General features: G+C 43.4%; 4 protein-coding genes across 6 annotated transcripts in view; 2 read left to right on the forward strand and 2 right to left on the reverse strand.

Annotated features, from left to right (window-relative positions):
- The window catches only part of gart (phosphoribosylglycinamide formyltransferase), an 82,702-nt gene extending 81,760 nt beyond the window's left edge, over nucleotides 1–942 (reverse strand). Inside the window, exon 1 of one of the 3 annotated variants that reach the window (XM_030356149.1) lies at nucleotides 684–942. The gene's annotated coding sequence lies outside the window, so the exon portion shown is untranslated. The remainder of the gene's footprint in view (nucleotides 1–683) is intronic. The other 2 variants (XM_030356150.1, XM_030356148.1) reach the window with 2 other exon arrangements.
- A 238-nt stretch (nucleotides 943–1,180) lies between these two features.
- LOC115543691 (uncharacterized) lies at nucleotides 1,181–5,962 on the reverse strand. The gene is made up of 5 exons (XM_030356157.1): nucleotides 5,809–5,962; nucleotides 4,546–4,875; nucleotides 3,561–3,830; nucleotides 2,724–2,876; nucleotides 1,181–1,876 (listed from the first exon to the last, which is right to left on the reverse strand). The coding sequence occupies exons 2-5, from the start codon at nucleotides 4,856–4,858 to the stop codon at nucleotides 1,713–1,715; spliced, it is 900 nt and encodes a 299-aa protein (XP_030212017.1). The 5' UTR covers nucleotides 4,859–4,875; nucleotides 5,809–5,962; the 3' UTR covers nucleotides 1,181–1,712.
- A 1,766-nt stretch (nucleotides 5,963–7,728) lies between these two features.
- On the forward strand, nucleotides 7,729–10,908 carry LOC115544231 (putative nuclease HARBI1). The gene is made up of 5 exons (XM_030357097.1): nucleotides 7,729–8,823; nucleotides 9,820–9,924; nucleotides 10,054–10,105; nucleotides 10,428–10,631; nucleotides 10,721–10,908. The coding sequence occupies exons 1-5, from the start codon at nucleotides 7,813–7,815 to the stop codon at nucleotides 10,906–10,908; spliced, it is 1,560 nt and encodes a 519-aa protein (XP_030212957.1). The 5' UTR covers nucleotides 7,729–7,812.
- Nucleotides 10,909–11,307: 399 nt separating this feature from the next.
- LOC115544339 (uncharacterized) lies at nucleotides 11,308–13,367 on the forward strand. The gene is made up of 5 exons (XM_030357234.1): nucleotides 11,308–11,637; nucleotides 11,730–11,788; nucleotides 11,901–12,037; nucleotides 12,143–12,270; nucleotides 12,686–13,367. Exons 1-5 carry the CDS (start codon nucleotides 11,455–11,457, stop codon nucleotides 13,001–13,003), a joined length of 825 nt encoding a protein of 274 aa, XP_030213094.1. The 5' UTR covers nucleotides 11,308–11,454; the 3' UTR covers nucleotides 13,004–13,367.
- The last annotated feature ends 4,641 nt before the right edge of the window (nucleotides 13,368–18,008 follow it).

Here is an 18,008-nt window from a genome sequence, read left to right on the forward strand (position 1 = left end):
GGCACCATCAAAATAGCCTACATTTAAACAACACTTTATCCGTCCTACAACATTATACATTGCTGTTCCAAGTGATATAAATGTGCTGGTTGTATAAAACACTAGTAAATCCTAAACTAAGTCATAAAATCACACGGAAGCGCTTTACCCAAACAAATGAGCAATTCATTATCTCAACTAAAACAATAATAGGTCTACTTTGAGAGTGAATAACCGTATCAAAACAGGCACCATCAAAATGGCCTACATTTAAACAACAGTTTATCTGTCCTACATTATACATTGCTGTTCCAAGTGATATAAATGTGCTGGTTGTATAAAACACTAGTTAATCGTAAACTACGTCATAAAATCACACTGAAGCGCTTTGTGGGCACATACCAAGTTCAGGCGTTCCCACGGCGACGTAGGGTAGCAGGCGTCTGAGTGGCGACGAACTTATCCACACGTCGAGAGTAGACGTACATTTTGTCTGAATTTCCTTCTGTACGTCGCCGTGACACCGCCGCCGGTGGGCGGATCTTCCATGCCGTCGCCGTGACGTCGCTGCTGGTCTCTCGTCTGCAGTCCCAATCAATCCCATTCAAAATTTCACACGTTCCCACGGCGACGTAGGGTAGGCTGCTCCTTCGCCTCTTCCAGGGAATCCTAAGGTTTGGCACTATCCACTCGCCATACTACTGGACGTCTGCTGCTCCTCCTCGCTCTGCGTGACGTCTGCTGCTCCTCCTCGCGCTGCAAAGTATCAATAACGCAGACCACGCGGGCAACTTTACCGACAGCCGCGTGCGATGCCACACTTTCTAACTGTTAAACTGAAAGATTAAACTCCCATTTGGGCTGTTTTCAAGCTTGACAAAGGTCAAACAAGTCCACTCAGTGTGGTGGACAAGTTGAATTGGCGCTGCGAACACTTACAAGAATGTGTTGCACACTTTTTTTCTCTTCCTGACTACGCGCCGCGAGTGGCATCATGGGACTTGTTGTTTTATTTGGTTGGTGCTAGATTCAATAGTATTTTGCTTCAGAAATGTGAGTTTGTTTCGATGTTCAACATTGAGACATTTTATATTTTGAAACTTAATAGGAGAATAGCAAACTCTATTAAAAAAATAGATTAAACAGTCCTATAGTGTGGATTACCAGATACACCCTATAACCCTACATATTTTCTCTTATTCCTAAAAACGACATGTTCTTTATTTGTTTGTGTTACAATCAAATACAGAAAAGGCTAATTAATATCATAACCTTTGTACCATGATTAAATCTTTTCTTCCCCACGGTTCGCTTGTTTCAAATCTATTGGTCATCATTTCCTGATGTAGGCCTCATCAAACACTTTATATTTCACTTTCAGGCCAGCTATCACATTGTTTCACTCTTTGTTTTCAGGACACCAATGAGAATACATTAAAGCAAATGGCAGATGGCAGTTATATCAGCATTGTGGTTGAAAAATTAAAGCATTTTATATAACAGTTCCATCTTATTCAATTAAGACGGTCTCATGCGAAATCCTCAAAAAATGGCCCCCTCGAGGTGGTCTCCGGGGCGGCCATCTTTAAAAGTTTAAAAACATGGTTAAGCGTAAAAGCACAGACTGCAATAGGGGGAACAGGTAACAGTGTTTCTTTTGGGGTTTATCACATAAATTGCGACTTCTGCGAGTCCTTTAAGTCCCTTTTAGCGCCAATTTTAGCCTTCCTTTGTCAAAACAGCTGTAATTCCGGAGCAGCAAAGAGTTCACTTCCCAGGGACGAGCTCTGTAAGGCAAAGATGGTCACGCCTGAACTGTACGCCGCTGGGATTGCGATGTGCGTTGCCTTGGACCGACTTCCTTGTTCTTCTTCCAGGACCATCTGCATCACTTGACCTTACAGGATGGAAAAAGTCAATCACATGTTTCAACAGAGGTTGTAATACATGTTTAAAAAATTATTTATGGAAAACATGACCGGCTGATATTAGGTGAATTGGGACATTTAGCAGAAGCTTTTATCCAAAGCGGCTACCACCGGTTGAAACATAGATGCCCAGGCAACAGCCAGCTCAACAGCTCAGTAAAGGTGGGGTGTCTTGCTCATTGACACCTAGACTGCTAGGAGGAGCTTGGGATCGAACTAGCAACCTTCTGGTTACAAGTCAACCACCACTACCTCCTGAGCTTAGCAGACCACTCTAAGGGCACCTAATCCATTCAGAACTAAAATTCCCTGTTTCGAGTTTGTCAAGGTACGGTGGCCCAGGGTTAACTGCTTTAGTAGCATACACACATCACTGATCTCATTCAAAAAGCACAGGTATCAAACTCTCAAATCAATTGAATGATAGCACATGAGAATACAACGGGTTGTATTCTCATGTGCGTATTCTCAACGGGTTCCGGCCAAAATGCCTCTGGACATGATTGGATAGGCGCTTGACCAATCATAGCAACGGAGCGTGTGATGCAGCACTGAGCGACGAAAAACATCTTTCATCTCAACAAAAGTAGGGTCGTTTTTTATTCTTTTCGAGAAAATATAGCGTCCGGTATGTTTAATACTGTATCGATAGCAGAATCAACAGACCATTCTGCATCAATGGCAGCAATCTTTGTTGTTGTTGAAAATGCCTCTACGGCACTCCTCTGTCATCGTATTTATCCCGCCTCATATTAGATAAACGGTTAGGATTGGTTGGTCTATCTTTGAAAATTGCAAATCTGCGTTTCAGCCCACCTTCCACATCCATGGTCTTCCAGCGAGGGTCTTCAAATCCCTCTGATAGGTTGAACTGATGGCAGGGCAGGCTCAATCTCTGCAGCACGTCCTCCCGGCGAATCAGCAACACTGACTCAGTGCACAGGCGTTTGTGCAGCTCGCTTTCACTCACTATCCGGAAACACACACAAACACACAATAAGAACACCTGTGACCTCTCAAATGACAGAGAGGCGAGACAGACACAGGAGAGACAGAGAGAGGATGGAGCCAGAGGAGGGAGGAGATACTGAGCGAGCGAGCGAGCAAGAGAGAGAGAGGAGGAACAGAGGGAGGAGTGAAAAAGAGACAGAGGAGAGAGACAGAGGAGGGATGGAGAGGAGAGACCAAAAGGTGAGACAGAGAGAGGAGACAGAGAGAGAGGAAATACAGAAAGAGGAGAGTCAGAGAGGAGAGAAAGAGAGAGGAGGGACAAAGAGAGAAAGAGAGGAGAGATAGAGAGAGGAGGGACAGAGAGAAGAGAGTCGAGACAGAGAGAAGAGAGATAGAGAGGGGAGACAGAGAGAAGAGAGACAAAGAGACAGAGAGGAGACAGAGACAGTAGGGACAGAGAGGAGAGACAGAAGACAGAGAGAGGAGAGACAGAGGAGAGACAGAAGACAGTGAGAGGAGAGACCGAGAGAGATGAGGCAGATAGAGGAGAGACAGAGGGGAGAGACATAAGACAGAGAGAGGGGAGACAGAGGGGAGAGACAGAATACAGTGAGAGGAGAGACAGAGAGAGAGGAGAGAGAGTGGAGAGAGAGAGGAGACAGAGAGGAGGCAGAGCTCAAAGGACATAAGCGCTCCACCCACCCACGTCGAGGGGGTTGGCCATGAAGACTGCTCCACCCGGCGCCACGCCGAATATCAGCTGGTGGTGCCAGGCGTCCGGCACCTCCTCGCCTGCGGGCACAGCCACCTGCATGTTCATGGTTGCCACGGGAACGGCTCCCTTACGGATCCAGCCGGCCAGCCAGGGGCCCAGCCTGACGCTCCGGCGGGGGTGATGGTGGAAGAAGCGGCCCACCACCCGGCCGCCACTGAGCTCCGACGCACCCCTGATGAGCTGGGCGTGGGTGGCGCCTGCGAGAGCAGGAAGTGAACAGTTGACCACAATGCTGTACAATTCAATTATCTACATACAAATAAACTAAATCCAATTAACAGCACAAAAATTGACACACTAGACAATAATACAACTTATATGGAGTTAAATGCAAGAGAATAGAACAACATTGGTAGATTAGTCGACTGTCGTCAAGTGATAATTTCTCGATTTATGGATTTATCCGATTTTTATCTGTGATCGGACATCCTGTCCTAATTTTCGGACATCCTGATCCGAATTTCCGGATCTGGTTGATTTCAAGGAGTCAGGAAGTAGGACGGACAACCGCTAGCTAGCTAACCAACAGAGTCATCAATGCCCTAGCCATGTCGGGAATGTCTGTCCTATGTTGGGTTTTGCCTGATTAACAAGGAAGTTGTTTCAAAGAATTCCTTAGACTTAGAATTCACGAGCCCTCTCACAAGTCACAGTTTTGATTAATTTCCCAAATCAGCTTAAAATCTGGGTGGATGTGGGTGTTTTTGCTTTCTTTCGCTACGTATTTCTTCCAACCAATCAGGTGGCTAAAGGCAGTGTTTGCGTGCGTACGTGCGTGAATGCCGAACATAAACTCGATCAGCAGTTCTACAGTGTCTGTAAAGGTTTCTGATCATCACCACGTGGCCAGATCCGATCCAATCCAATCCAGGAGAATTGATAGTTCAGATCCGAACAGATTTAAAATCGTACCCGCCTCGCTCCGCGACAGCAAGTAATCCGGCAGCGGCGCCTCGTTCCGTCGCAGGCGCGTCCGGACGCAGCTGTTGGCGTCTTCCTCTTTGGCTACGCCCTCCTCGGCCCCCAGCACCCGCACCACGTCCAGAACCGCCGTGGCCCCGCAGGCCGAAACCCCGATCTGCAGCGTCTGCCTCTCCAGCGCCTCCTCCAGGGACCACAGCATGGCTCCCTCCTGCAGCGACCACGGCATGGCTCCCTCCCTCCCTGCGAGCTCCGGCTCACTGGCGCCGCCTGCTGGCTGGACGCTCGCCTGCGGTGCGTCCATTAGTCGTGGGGCAACTCCTGTCGGGCATTTGGGTAAAAGTTGCCGCTGTTAAGGTTTAAGAGCTGTATAGAAGTGTCATTTGGTAGAATTTTCTTCCTCATTCTCCTTAACAACTCTCAAATCGGACCTACTACATCTGTTGACGTCACAAATGTACTTGTCCTGTCCACCTAGATGTATGATGGATAGATGAGCAACGTTTGCTACAGTCCACTGGGTAGGCTGGTAGACTGATCTATCCAGGACACATCTAGGTGGACACGCCCACTTGTGATGCCACGAGAGGTGGAACTTCGAAACTTCTTGTAATGGCTAATCACACCTTGTGGTATAATATGGGACCTTTAAATCATTTCATCATTAAGGTCCCCTTAAGGTGCCTTTGCCATCTGGTTGTGTAGATTTTTTAACTCATTAAAGTTTATCAATGCACGCTGCTCGAGCAACAATGTTGTACACTGCTGCTAGCCCTTCTACTGTACTCTAATTGTTGTATGTTAATGTTACATTTTATATGGTTTATTGTCATAGTGTTATAGAGTTTTATGTTATTTTTTGTTATATGTATGACGTCTACTGCGTAGATGAAGGATGCTTGCCAAGTCGTAAGAATTTTGCTGTGCTGAAGCAATTTGGTACATGCAACAATAAACACACTTTGACACTTTGACTTTACACATTAAGAGGTCGTCGCACTCTATTATTGACCAAGATAGTTCGTTTAGGAGTCTATTTTCTGTCCAAAGAATATTATCATATGACGGGCACATAATTAGGAAGAGTAGTTGCAGAACCTTAGCAGAAGTAAAGTCATTTTCTATTGGATGGGTTATTAACGATCCTCCATACATCCATCATATAGCGTCTAGTTACATTTGACGAGACATAAATAGCAGTAATGTTGGTCGCTTAATGCACTGGCGAAAGTAGACTGAGAAGGGGGCACTTACTAAAAAACGTGTATGGATACTTCTTGCACAATTTTTATTTACTTGTGAGGCCGTTCAAAGTTTTAAAGATCCTGCAGGCGTGCGTTAATTAACAGACTAAAAGTGAAATGCGCTTCTGGACATGTCCTTTGTGTAAACAACGCAGTGTTGGCAATACGCATGCGCACAATTGCTTTGCCAGGTTTGCTTCTGCGCCTGCGCGCGTTTTGCTGTCCATCAACGCACTAACAAAAATAATCACGAGTTACCTCTGATGGACGGTGTGAACATAAACCAGGACACATAATATTTAAAGCATAGCAAAATAAAAATAGAAACAGGTTAATTATAAAATATTAAATACCAAAAATATGATATGTAGATTAAACAAAAAAAAAGAAACACACTACCACGGATGTTCATAAATAAGTAGAATATAAAATGCTAAACAGCGATAGGTTATATAATTTGAAAGTAAGTTTTGAAGCGCTATTGTAGATGTGTGGCCGTTAAATACTTTTAACATGACACACATTAAAGACTAGTCCACCACAATCTTTGAAAAGTATTTCCTACCAGCCACTAGGTATCAGTATTGCTCCACCACACCGACGCAAACGGAGAAGCACCTGGGGCCGGTATTTCAAAATGATCCGACAGGATTAATCCACCTGGATTGGATTAAATCCTGATCAGATCCTAAAAACGGGTATTTCAAAGCAAATCTGATCCTGAAGATTCAGATTCAGATTTGGCAATCCAATCCTGCCTTTGATCCGGATTAAAAGCTGCTGTTGAGTATTTCAAAACTTAAGTGGGAAATCTGGATCAGTTTGATCCTAAAAATCAGGATCACCCTGATCTCACCTCAGGTGGATTTGAGGGAGATTACATGTTAAGATTTGAACAGTTGAAGTGTAACTGCTCCCAAAGTTCTTTGTTTAATACAACTAAGCTTCACTGCTGTTTGATCAATGTTTATTTCCTTTTCACGTTCCTTTTTTTTTTTCTGCAAACATGCACGCTGTTCACTGCAATGCTTTACCAAATCGGCGTCAGAAGTGCAACACAGAATAAACCTTACACTACTGCGTGTAAGTGACATTACAAACTCCAATTAACAAGGAATTATGAAGGAAAAACAATGTGATTTTCTAAACAAACAGTGTTAAACTATGCAGTATACATTACAGTCTTTTAACTGCTTTTCCAGCAACTGAATTCTTAACTTCACTTCTTCTTGTTTAAGAAGTGTTAGTTTGATTTGTTCATTTGTTAGAATTATTTGTTGCTGAGCCCGTTCCGTTTCCACCTTCAGTAGTTCATTGTAGCCATCCCCCTTCTCAGCTTGCCTTTTGCGCTTACATGGTGGTGGTGGTGCCGGTGGATTCCACATCTCCTCCAAGACAGGGCTCTGGCTTGTGCTGGGCTCTTCAAATGCCAGCTCCACAGGGGTGAGGGTGACCAATTCAGTAGACAGGTTCAGAGGCTCCGTGGGGTCGATTGACTCCCCTGTACCAGCTGGCAGTATTCCAAACAGGGCTTGGGAACTCTCACCTCCTATGATGTCCAAAACCGTATCAGTGAACTCCCCACGTTTTATGGACTTGTTCCCTGTTTGGGGGTTTTTCGCCTCAGAATGGTCCTTCGTAGCCTTTTGCTTTAAGTTTTTCCACCTAAGCCGAACCTGCTCAACACTCCGCCGTTGGCCACTACCAGTGGCATTAATTTGCCTTGTTATGTCGGCCCATATTTTATTTTTTACTTTTGAGGACAGAGAACTCTGTCCAGGACCACTAAAACCTCCAAAAAGGGCCTGGTAATTGGCACGAACACCATCCAAAAGGGCCGTTGTCTCTGCTGTTGTGAAATTACTTCCTTTATTCGTCTCCATGTTGTCTGAGAAAGCCCTATCACTAAGGAAGGCCTTAAATACCATAAAGCTAAATTGAAAGCAGGTGAGAAAGAACAGGTCACAGACTTTAAAACTGGGCTCGTTAGGTCAATGACCTTTGCTTCTGCAACATGACATCCATAGTACATGTCCTGCGGCACCGTCAGAGACGATACAAGCCTCGTCAGTATGTCCAACGAGGTAATTTCATTGAGCAGTACTCAAATGATGAGCTTTATGCACGGTTTAGATTTCGAAGAGAAGATATTTTGTATATATGTGAAATTCTTCGCCCACATCTTCAACGTCCTACAAGAAGGAGTCATGCCTTAACTGTGGAGGAGCAGGTGCTTATTGCCCTACGTTTCTTTGCCTGCGGATCCTTCTATGAAGTCATTGCAGATGGCCTGGCTGTGACAAAGTCTACAGTGGGACACGTCATGCATTCAGTGGCAGCAGCCCTGGCTGGTCTAATTCACCAGTATGTGAGATTTCCAGATACTGAGGAAGAAATAACACAAACCAAGAGAAAATTCTTCTCAATTGCCAGGATGCCTAACACTATTGGTGCCATTGACTGCACCCACATACACATTCAGGCACCCCATGAAAGAGAATGGGAATTTGTCAACAGAAAGGGACGGCATAGTATCAACGTGCAGCTCATAGGGAATGCTGACCTTAAAATAACCAACTGTGTTGTGAGATGGCCTGGTTCTGTACATGATGCACGGATTCTAAGAGAAAGTCATCTCTACAGAAGACTGCAACAAACTGCGCCGGATGGTATCCTCCTGGGTGACAGTGGCTACCCACTTCTACGGTGGCTTATGACCCCCTTTGCTACTGTCACATGTGACCCACAGCAGAGGTATAACAATGCACACAGCGCAACAAGGGGAACAATTGAGCGTATCAATGGTGTTTTAAAACGCAGATTTGCCTGCCTGAACTATCTTCGTGTGGAGCCGAAGCAGGCCTGCAATATAATATCTGCCTGCATTGTTCTTCATAACATTGCCCAATTGAGAAGAGTTCCTCTGAATGAAGACATCCTGGACAGACCACCACTTGAGGCAGAAGTACCACAGCTGCAGCCACCACCACCACCACATCAAGCCGATGAACCAGCAGGAAGAGCAGTTCGAAATGCCATGGTTAATTTGTATTTCTCTTGATCCTCATTGATAAGGTCTGGTGCTTTTGTTTAACAAAACTTCGATTTGTTTAAGTTTGAATATGAATGCCTTATTTAAGTAAGTTTTTTTTGTTAAGTTACCCACTGATAAAGGCCTCCACTGAAACTCTGTCAAATGTTTTTATTCACATGCATTCAGCACACACACTTAATTTTCATAGCCAAAGCTCAAAAAGTAATGCCATTTGGAGCAAGTCTGTGCAAGTCTCTTCCCACAGACATCTGTAAAGAAAATCTAATATTAAGGTTTTAGGGCTGTCCCCTTTGTTAACAACTGTTTCCTAAAAAGATATGTACAACACATTTTAAAATCTACACACAATGCCTTGCGAGTGAATGCATTCAAATGGACTGTGGACCGCGACATACAGACGCTAGCCTATTTACTAGCTTGTTAGCTCCTTAACACAGGAGTCAATGGAGCAGCGTTAGCTCGCATTAGCGCGAACTCTGCTTAATTAGAGATCGCCGAGCTCTTCTTTCAACTTTGTGCTGATTTACATAATTGGTTAACTCAATATAATGATTGCCTTTCATCTAGTCTGAGGACGCATCAACACTGGCTAAGTTTATACTTTAATTCAGAGACAATAGTTGAGCTAGCTTCTCCTTTTTCTGTAAAATGTTGGCTCCATTTCCTGTTTCCAGTCTGTGATCCAGGGGGCGGGACGGATTTGGACATCCCATCTGCCGGTATCAGGATCACTCTGATCCAATCCAGCAAAGTTTTGAAATACCGGGATCAGGTTGATCCGTGGCTGAGGACAGGGGGATTTGGTTATCCGGATCATTCTGATCTGGATTACAAGTTTTGAAATATCGGCCCCTGGGTGATCAGAGAGCGAGCACAGCGGCCAGTGAGCCAAGTTAGCAAAGAGCGAGGGAACTATGGAGAAGAGAGGGGCGAGGAAACATTAACGGTGACGATCTCCTCCGACAGGAGGAAGAGGCCACCCCCGATCCGGACTCCTCCTCCCCCTCTTCGGACCCCCCCCCGCCCCATTTGGTCTCCACCTCGTCGCAAAAGAAAGAACGTCTGAGACAGGTGAGGAAGGAGAGGACACCAACACGGACACGGAGCGACTGAGGCGTCTTTGTGTTTCCTGTCGTGGGTCTTCAGTGTCGGTTCGTGTTTGACCCAAAGAGTACCTGATGCCGTGTGTTTGTGTCCTAGGTGGTGATCAGATGGTTGGAGACAAATGAGGAGGCGAATGACCCGGACCAAGGCCAGACCGCCCCGGACCAAGGCCAGACCGCCCCGGACCAAGGCCAGACCGCCCCGGACCACGGCCAGACCGCCCCGGACCAAGTCCAGACTGCCCCGGACCAAGGCCAGACCCCCGATGAACCTGGTGAGCTCCCTGCATTGTTGTTTTTTACCCGTGTGTGTGTGTGTGTGTGTGTGTGTTATACGTCAGAATAATCACAAAACATTGACTGAGCGAATCTCACACTCACCGCCACTTAAACAGAACCCATAGCAGCAACAAACACACAGCAGCCACTATGGTCATCTCTAAACACAGTTTTGTCGTTCATTTCTGACAGAACCCCAACACCAGGGAGAAGGCTCAGGCCCTTTCGTGGCCTGGCTGCCTCCGACCGCAGACCTGCCCTCCAGGAAGGACCTGGCCCAGGTCGTAGGGAACCTGAAGGGCCGGGTGAAGGGAGTCAGGAAGCTGAGGGTGGAAACAGGAACAATGGACCCAGGCCAGACCGCCCAGGACCCAAACCAGCTCCCCAATGTGCCCGGTGAGCTGGCTGCATTGTGTTTACCTGCTTGTGTGTGTGTTTACCTGCTTGTGTGTGTGTGTTTACCTGCTTGTGTGTGTGTTTACCAGACAGCCCCCCCACAAAGGCCCTGGCCCAGGTCATGGGGAACCTGAGGTTCCGGGTGAAGGGCCTCAAAAAGCTGAGGGTTCAACCAGCATCCACCTCCCGGCTTGATGAGAAGCCTTTGGCCCGCCCTTCAGGCCGGAGCCCCTTCCCTGGCCAGACCGCCCCGGGACCAAGATCAGACCGCCAATGAACCTGGGCCCCGTTTCCCGAAAGCGTCGTTAGCCTAAGTGGATCGTGAAGTGCGTCGAAAGGGCATCGTAGAGTTTTCACCGCGTTTCCCGAAAGCATCGTTGGGAACGAACGTCTTGAAAACGCTCGTAGCTAACGAGTACTCCAGGGGTGCTCGTAGGTACTCGTAGGACGCTAAGAGCATCGTCAGCTATAGCCTCAGTGGCGTCACCATCGGACATTCCGTCTATTGGATGCGTTTTATTAAAACGCATTGCACCTTTATGTTCTTAGTTTGGTAATTAATAAAGATTATTCATTAATTTATTAATAAAGATGTTAAAATGGCCAAAATAAAACGGGACAGTCCAGAAAATGTTTCTACTTAGTAAGTATTGTTTGTCTTAATTTAAAGGAACATTTCTATGATGGTGAAAGTGGCACTGGTTATTTAGCATGGAGGCTCAAAACAATCCAGAGGAGCAATGCTACATCAGCGACCAGAACTTCTCCTCGTCAGACTGGTGGAGGGCCGAAAGCTAAGAGAGATGCATTAAGAAGTCCTGAGATGACCCTGACTGAAGAGCAATCCAAGGAGGCCATGTCATTCATGAAGTATTCTTCTGATGAGGCCACTATCAAGCAAAATATGAAGATTACATTTGAATATCGTCGTCAGATCGTCCTCGATGAAGAGAAATCCTCAGACGTCCTGACTGAATTTCCACGGTTCCGAGACGTCAAAGGCCTGGTAAATGAGTGTTTAAGCATACAACACTACAAATAACCTGAACTGTCACTTTTATGTTTCTTAACTCTTGCTATGTAATTTATCTAATGCAGGTTGAGCAAGACTTCATCTTGCAGTTTGGAGAAGATGTGGCTGCAAAGTTTTTGGAAAGGTTGGTTCAAACTCTATATTATTATTATTTTTTTATAAATGATCATTACATATGAAAAGGAAATCCAGTTTTTGAATTGAAAATTAGTTTAAATAAGTATTTGTCCACATAGGTGGCCTAATACATTCAAACAAAAGATCATCCAGCAGAGCAAGGCTCTCCCTACAACAAGTGAACTTGAGGAACTGATTTATTGTGCAGAAGCTACCTCAAATGAAAGGGAAGGGGATGAGGCCTCTCTTGGCTCTGGTAGGTTGTTAAGACTTTTTCCTGTTATGATTCCCCTTTTTATTCTTGGTTCAGCTGTAGCTTTAAAATGTGTTTTGGTTTTCTTTCTTTTGTATCTGTGTATAGGATGGGACAGTGATCTTTCCTCAATTATCCTCCTCCTCCACCTGATTCCTCCATCAGCCCAAGGCCGAAAAAGACCTGGCAAGGTGTCAGCAACCCAGGCTGAAAAACATCTGGTTGTGTTCATGAAGGTGTGTATTGTTGGTTATCGGAATGTCAAGAGATGTTTTTGTTTTATTTTTTTTTAAATTGTCATTTTTTAAGTAATGACAATTAATGAAGTTTTCAAGGCCTTGAAAATAAAAATATGGCACATCTGGTATAATTATACTTAAAATGTCTCAATCAAAAGCTTCTGTCGGACTAGTCATCAGAGCTGTGCAGCCCTTGTGTTTTTCCAACATCTGTGATGTTAAATTGATGGACATAGATAAACAACCTATAAATCATCTATTATGCCACTTAAAACTTAACATTTCAAACTCTCAAAATATATGAGATGTATTTAAAACGTAATTGTATACCTTTAATAATAATTACGGTCTTGAACCAGATTAAAGCATTTTATTCTGATCTATGTTTAACTTTACTCCCATCTTTTATCAGAGTGGAACGAGCGTCCAGGAACACGTTGATGCCATCACCAGCTCCACTCAGCCCTATCTTCTTGCCAGTGGGATGAATAGGGCCACCATCCATGAGTTCTTCATCGTGATTGACAAGCAGGCCATACCATGCAGGTCAACCAGTTCTCTTGGAGCTTTCGACGAACTCTTTAAGACACACTTTGTGTTTGGTATCATGTACAATCAGATGCTCCAAAACATGTACACCTTTGTACAGACCACTGTGTTTAACATAGACGTAGGCAAAGTCCGGGAGAGCCCTCGTGTCGCAGAGATTCGCGCTAGACTGCTACAGTAGTTTGTGTATAAATTAACTCAGAATGGGGATGATTTGTTTTGTTTGCCGGACACATTTTGTGAGTGTCATCATGCTGATCAGGCATATAAGATTGATTCATGGTTTATGTTCAGGAAAGTCACTGCGCTTAAAATGCGCTCAAGTAAGATGTTGTCATGTTTTTGGAACCTTTTCTGGTTTCAGAAAACACTTAAACTCAAAACATGCTAAGGAAATTGAGCCTGAAGTTGAAATGGATGATATTATTTACAGTGATGATGTTGCAATTAATGCTCCGTCACAACATTTTGAAGTATCAGCTAGTGGCTCTCAAGTCGTGCCAGTATCCAACGTGAGTATTCATGATATGTGTGCCTCTGCTATTGCACATCTTCAGGTTTCTGGTGTAGGCCAGTCTAGTGGCCTACACCAGAACTGGTCAAATATGGAAGAGGTAGTACTCGAAGTGCAGAGTCAAGCCAAAGATGCAGCTTTGAAATGCTTAGCTTCTCAGGATACTGGTTCTAAAGAAAAAGTAGACCAACTGTTTGAAAAACTTGAAAATCCTTTTACCTCACTGAATACAGAATCAAAACAAAACGTATTTTTTGAGAAAAAATGGAAAACTGTTCAACCTGTTGAAAAAGTACTTGGTGTCAGATTTGAAAATAGAAGAAACCAATCTACTGGAACATATGATCAAGTCGTTGTAACAGACAAATTTGCCTATGTTCCAATTCTGCAAACATTGCAGTCTATTCTGGAAAATCCAAACCTCAGGGATATGTTGACATCTAGCCATACTCCCAAGGATAATGTATATTTTGATGTAAAAGATGGGTTGTATATGAAGAGACATCCTCTTTTTTCAAATGAAAGTTGTGCATTGCAAATTCAATTATTTTATGATGACTTTGAGACCGCTAACCCATTGGGATCTAAAAAAGGTATACATAAATTGGGGGCTATATATTTTACACTGAGAAATTTTCCCCCAAAGGTAAATTCTTCTTTGGTGAACATACATTTGTGTGCACTTTTTCATGCCCAGGACATTAAAACATACGGGTTTGACACCATACTTCAGCCCATCGTCAGTGACCTAAAAGTGCTTGAAACTGATGGGATTAAAGTTCCCACTTTAAAAAGTCCTGTACATGGCAGCATTGTGCAAGTCACCGGGGATAATCTTGGTATTCATGGCTTGTTTGGGTTAGTAGAATCATTCAGTGCAAGGAATTGCTGTCGCTTTTGTGTCTTAGAAAAAAGTCATTTTCAAACTGTGTTTTGCGAAGATGAAGAAAGTGTGATATTCCAAACAAAAGACATGCATGAAGAACATTGCTATACTGCACAAACAAATCCACAGCTACCTCATGTTTATGGTGTCAAGCGTTCATGTTTATTGAACTCTCTGCAATATTTCCACACAGTCGAAAATTATTCTGTAGATATCATGCATGACGTTTTAGAAGGAGTAGGACAGTACGAGCTTAAACTTGTATTGGAGTATGTTCAGGTGAACTTTATAACTGCAAGAGAGATGGCACGTAGAATAGAGTCTTTTAACTATGGCTACTCTGAAAGGAGAAATCGTCCCCCTGCAGTGAAGTTATTTGATGGAAGCAACGATTTGGGTCTTAATGCCATACAGTCCTGGTGTTTGTTGCGTAACATGCCATTGATATTTGGCGATCTAGTGCAGAGAGATGATGAGTGCTGGCATCTTTTAATGTTGCTTCTGCAGATTATGGATATTGCATTTTCTCCTGTTGTTACATATGGTATGACCATCTTCGTGAAACACATTAATGTTGAGCATCATCGGCTTTTTAAGCATGTATTTCCTTCTAAAAACCTCCTACCTAAACATCATTTCATGACGCACTATCCTCGATGTATAAGGGAAATTGGACCAATTTTGCACACTTGGTGTATGCGTTACGAGGCAAAACATAACTTTTTCAAGACCCAGCTTAAGAGTTTCAAAAATATCACTAAGACGTTGGCCAAAAAGCATCAAAGATACATGGCCTTGAATTTGGAATCTATCAACCAGTGTAGATTGACTATTGGTCCAGGAAAAATGTTGCAGCTAAACAAATTGAAGGAAGGCCCTGAAATTGCTGCAAAACTTAACACTGCACTATCTACTAATGTTAGGACAGACTAGTGAAATGGGTAAAACGCAATGGCACTGAATATCGACCTGGTCTATTGGTGTGCGTTGAGGTAGCTGATGAGATGCCAGTATTTTGTCAGATCCGGACTGTTATTGTGAAGGATGAGCAAGTAACACTAACTGGCTCAGGTGTAGAAACGGTTTGTTTCGATGAGCATTACCACGCATTTAAAATTGTTTTAAAGCCATTCCAGGCAGTTAAGGTGGTTGATGTTGAAGAGTTGGTCTACTTCAAACCATTGGATGTTAAGATGGTGTATGGATCAACAGATTCCTCTCTTTATATTGTTCCATATTGCCATCTAATGCAGCCTTGACCAGTGTTTTTATTTTTTGAAGGTAGAATCAGTACCCAGAATAGACCTCTGAAGAATAAGTCCCGCCTCCGAGGCTCCTGGTTCCATTGATCAAATATGGGAAATAACATGGGTTTTTTGAATGATCGTACAACAAACTCTGTAGGTGGCGAAGAAGTAAAAGCTGCTCACGTTTTGAACTACATCCTATTTCCATCTAGATTCCACTTGGGATTTGGATTGTCGGTGCCGTTAAACTAGTAAACTATAATAAATGCTACTTTAACGGCACCGACAATCCAAAACCCAAGTGGAATCTAGATGGAAAAAGTGTGTAGTTCAAAACGTGAGCAGCTTTTACTTCTTTGCCACCTACAGAGTTTGTTATGTACGATCATTCAAAAACCTCATGTTATTTCCCATAGACATTTGACCAATGGAACCAGGAGCCTCAGAGGCGGGACTTATTCTTCAGAGGTCTATAAACATTAATATTTGACATCCTGGTGTGTTTTATTTGTTTTTCACCTGAGTCTCGGTAAAACTTTATTTCTTTAATAAATTTGTATTAAGACATGGATATATTGTTGTGTTTTGCTTTTCTCCTGCAGACACTTATTTTTATTTATTTTAAGTGTAAGCTGGACATGGTAGGGTAGAAAAATAAGTGTTGCATAATAACACTAGCCGGGAGTAAATACACAAGTATATATGTTTTAACACTAGTAGGAGTCAGTTAAAAATCAACACTGTAGGGACAAATCTCTCAGAGTTAAGTAGGTCTAGCACTCATTAAGAGTAAATTAATAGGAGTTAATTCAGATTAACACTTAAAAAAAAAACTAGTGTGAAATCTTAATAACACTATCAGTGTTATTTTCGTCAGTGTAAAACTTCAGTAACACTTGTCAGTGTTATATAGTCCCAAATATTAACTCTTATCAGAGTTGGATTAACTCTCAAAATGTAACTCTATGGTAAGTGTAATTTTAACACTTTGTAGATAGGGAACGTATGTTATCTGGAATAGTGTTAAAATTGACTTTAAGTGTTGGATTAACACTGCCAATTTTACTGTGCACTGCTGCGGGCGCCCCGCCCCACAGGAGTCGGGCCCGTGGTGGGCGTCCCTTATTTTAATTTCTGAAAGTTGGCAACCCTAGGCCTGCCTCACCCTATCATTATTGGTCACAGGTTGGGCACTGTCTCCAGCCCTGACTGGTGTGCTCACTGCCCTGACTGGTGGTTGGTTTCTGCCCATGTGCGACGAGGTGGAAGCAGCAGGCGTGGACAGCTCCCTGGCTAACAATTGCACAAAAGCCCGTGCTGCTACCTCGGCTTGAGGCGATAGACCCTGTCACACAGCCACGTTATTTTTACTCATGTTAATTTCATATCAAGATGTAGTAGCGGAAGAGCACAATAAGCATGAGGAAACAGGCTACAATAAGAAAGTTTCAAATCATTCTTGAACTAACTTACTGACCTAACGTTAAAACTTAGCAAGAGCATTAATTGATGGTCCAAGAACATTTCACGACTAAAGACAAGAGGGTAACTAGCTTAATTAGTAAAGTTCACTTACACTTGGATCGTGATTGCCATTCCCAGACGCCATGTTGAGGCTGAACTCTTATCAGTCAAGTGTACCTATAAAGAAAGGTCAAGTCCGGATAACAATCTTTTTTTCCGTTTACCGAAAAGCAACGCAAAATGCGCAGAGAACATGCTGTGCTGTGGCCTTGCTGAGGTACACCTCGTGGGAAAGAAGTCATGTGATTGGCTGAAAACGAAGGAGGCATCTGATTGGCTACAGAGAGTTCCTTGTTGAAAAAAATGCATTTGTGAATCCAGCCACGTCAGGAGAGTCTCAAAAATCCACATATAAATACAGACCGTTTCACAGACAAATGCAAACAAGTTCACAAATGAAAAGCCTCTTGTAAATTCAAATTTAACAGTTTGTACATAAATGTAACAACATCCAAATACATTTTTGATGAAAATTGCAAATCTTTTTTTAATTAATATATTTATGGATTTATATTACCTTTATTTAAAACAAGACATATTTGTGTGTGGAACAGAAATGTGTTTGTGAAACTTATTTTTGTTTATGGATTTATTTTACATTTATACATGCCGATATCCATTTGTGTGTGCATTGAAATGTATTTGTGAGAAGAGAGTAATTTATGTATAAATCACAAAATACATTTGTGAATCCTTCTCTGTGCATTCATTAATAATGAGACTGTTCTGACTCCATACCCCTGGGCTATGTGTTGTGACTTTAATACTGGGCAGGCGTGGACTCAGTTATGTGCTCTGATTGGTTAAGCATGGTGCTGAACTCCCGCCTCCTTGATACCCATATGTGTACTCTGTGCTGATCCCTTGCGGCTATGTGTTGGCATTGCACCTTGTTTTTGTGGCCTTGAGCGTCTGGGTTTCTCCAATACCTGGGCCGCTCGTAACTCTAGAATTGACACATGATGAATGGCTTCCTGTATGAGCTGGACGCCTCCTTAGGCTCAGGATCCCTCCC

Source organism: Gadus morhua, chromosome 5 (genome assembly GCF_902167405.1).
Source record: "Gadus morhua chromosome 5, gadMor3.0, whole genome shotgun sequence".
NCBI lineage: Eukaryota > Metazoa > Chordata > Actinopteri > Gadiformes > Gadidae > Gadus > Gadus morhua.

Excerpts from the sequence above, each read along its gene's own strand:
- LOC115543691 (XM_030356157.1), bottom strand. The coding sequence starts at position 4,858 with ATGGACGCACCGCAGGCGAGCGTCCAGCCAGCAGGCGGCGCCAGTGAG. Across the intron at positions 3,831-4,545 it reads GCTGTCGCGGAGCGAGGCGG|GCGCCACCCACGCCCAGCTC; the intron begins GTACGATTTTAA and ends CTGCTCTCGCAG. Across the intron at positions 1,877-2,723 it reads GAAGACCATGGATGTGGAAG|GTCAAGTGATGCAGATGGTC; the intron begins GTGGGCTGAAAC and ends CCATCCTGTAAG.
- LOC115544231 (XM_030357097.1), top strand. The coding sequence starts at position 7,813 with ATGACATCCATAGTACATGTCCTGCGGCACCGTCAGAGACGATACAAG. Across the intron at positions 8,824-9,819 it reads ATGAACCAGCAGGAAGAGCA|GAGGAAGAGGCCACCCCCGA; the intron begins GTTCGAAATGCC and ends CTCCTCCGACAG. Across the intron at positions 9,925-10,053 it reads AGAAAGAACGTCTGAGACAG|GTGGTGATCAGATGGTTGGA; the intron begins GTGAGGAAGGAG and ends TTTGTGTCCTAG.
- LOC115544339 (XM_030357234.1), top strand. The coding sequence starts at position 11,455 with ATGACCCTGACTGAAGAGCAATCCAAGGAGGCCATGTCATTCATGAAG. Across the intron at positions 11,638-11,729 it reads TCCGAGACGTCAAAGGCCTG|GTTGAGCAAGACTTCATCTT; the intron begins GTAAATGAGTGT and ends TATCTAATGCAG. Across the intron at positions 12,038-12,142 it reads TGAGGCCTCTCTTGGCTCTG|GATGGGACAGTGATCTTTCC; the intron begins GTAGGTTGTTAA and ends ATCTGTGTATAG.